Here is a 1,209-nt window from a genome sequence, read left to right as displayed (position 1 = left end):
CTGTATTATTTAACTTCTGGAGAGACACCCCCAGACTCCCGGATGGGCAGTGGCAGGTGTTGTGTCGTGTGCGGGGTTTTTGATTGTTTGGATGTTGTTCACCCAACACATGGGTGAGGCGCTCTTGCTGTGTTGTTTCGTCTCACCCCACAGCCTTCACCACACAGCCTCTGGGGGTCAGTTGTTTTTTTAAATTCGCCACGTGACGCCACCTTACACGCCGCCCTGATTCATTTGGAGGACACACTTTCCGAATGTGTCAGAATGTTTCGGGATGCATTTGCAATACGTCCAAAACATGATACACGTCGGATGCATGCAATGTGGTATGGGATATGGGGTACGTTTAGACTCTTTTTATAGGACAGAGGGCGCAGGGTCGTCCAGCTGTGGAGGGCTGGAGAGAGGTGCCGTGGGGGACTCTTTTTAACATCTTTTAAACAAACGCTATTTATTGTGGAGGAGTGCGCGTTTTTGTGGGTAGGAATGCATGTGTTTTTATCTTGTCCCACTTGTGGTGGGTGTTAGTCGTTTTGAGCCACACCACCCTGTGGCACGCAAGCGAGATTTGTGCGCACACGCAGCTGCAGCTGCGTGTGTGCATGTGCATGCATGCGTTCGAACTGTTTAGTCGTTGCCGACCCGTGGGTTTCTCTCTGCCCCGACGACGCCCTGTGGCGCCCTGCTTCCCGTATGCGCTAGTTTTAGCACGTGTGGAACAACTTGCAGAACGATGAGGGTGACGGGAGCGACAAGCAAAGCTGTCGTGCTCAAATGGAGCGTGCTCAAATGGATGTTCGGCGACATGCGAACGCCACACAAGCAACTCCACAGACTAAAGCGGGTGATGCGCATATAGACGTGTACATGATTTTTGAGGACATGACCTGGTGTATGGTCCCTTTCCTCTAAGCGGCCGCACAGCCACGGGCGGCTAATGTCCGGACACACCATCGAACAACAACCGCCTGGCAAACTGTGTATTTCATCAAGCAACACAGCATATCAAAGTGCGGCATCCTCGATATGCATTCGATTACAGTGCATACGATGTCGAAAAAGCCGACAACAACTCAGAGCGGCACCGACAACGGCTCATACAACGGCTCGTACAACCACTCCAACCAGCGAACAAACATTTTCCAAATCGCGACGCGACGGCATCTCACGCAGCTGTAATATCATGAACAACGGAAAAGAAACAAAGCT

General features: G+C 51.5%; 1 protein-coding gene across 1 annotated transcript in view; it reads right to left on the bottom strand.

The window, feature by feature from the left end:
• Positions 1-524: 524 nt before the first annotated feature.
• The window catches only part of VOLCADRAFT_108493 (uncharacterized protein), a gene marked incomplete at its 3' end in the record, with an annotated part of 9,606 nt that continues 8,921 nt past the window's right edge, over positions 525-1,209 (bottom strand). The window contains exon 9 of the mRNA XM_002959095.1: positions 525-548. Within this exon, the coding sequence (XP_002959141.1) occupies positions 525-548 (24 nt within the window). The remainder of the gene's footprint in view (positions 549-1,209) is intronic.

The sequence above is a fragment of the Volvox carteri genome (genome assembly GCF_000143455.1).
Source record: "Volvox carteri f. nagariensis unplaced genomic scaffold VOLCAscaffold_125, whole genome shotgun sequence".
In the NCBI taxonomy this organism is placed as follows: domain Eukaryota; kingdom Viridiplantae; phylum Chlorophyta; class Chlorophyceae; order Chlamydomonadales; family Volvocaceae; genus Volvox; species Volvox carteri.
The sequence above is the reverse complement of the archived record's forward strand: the minus strand, read 5'-3'. Positions and strand labels throughout refer to the sequence as shown.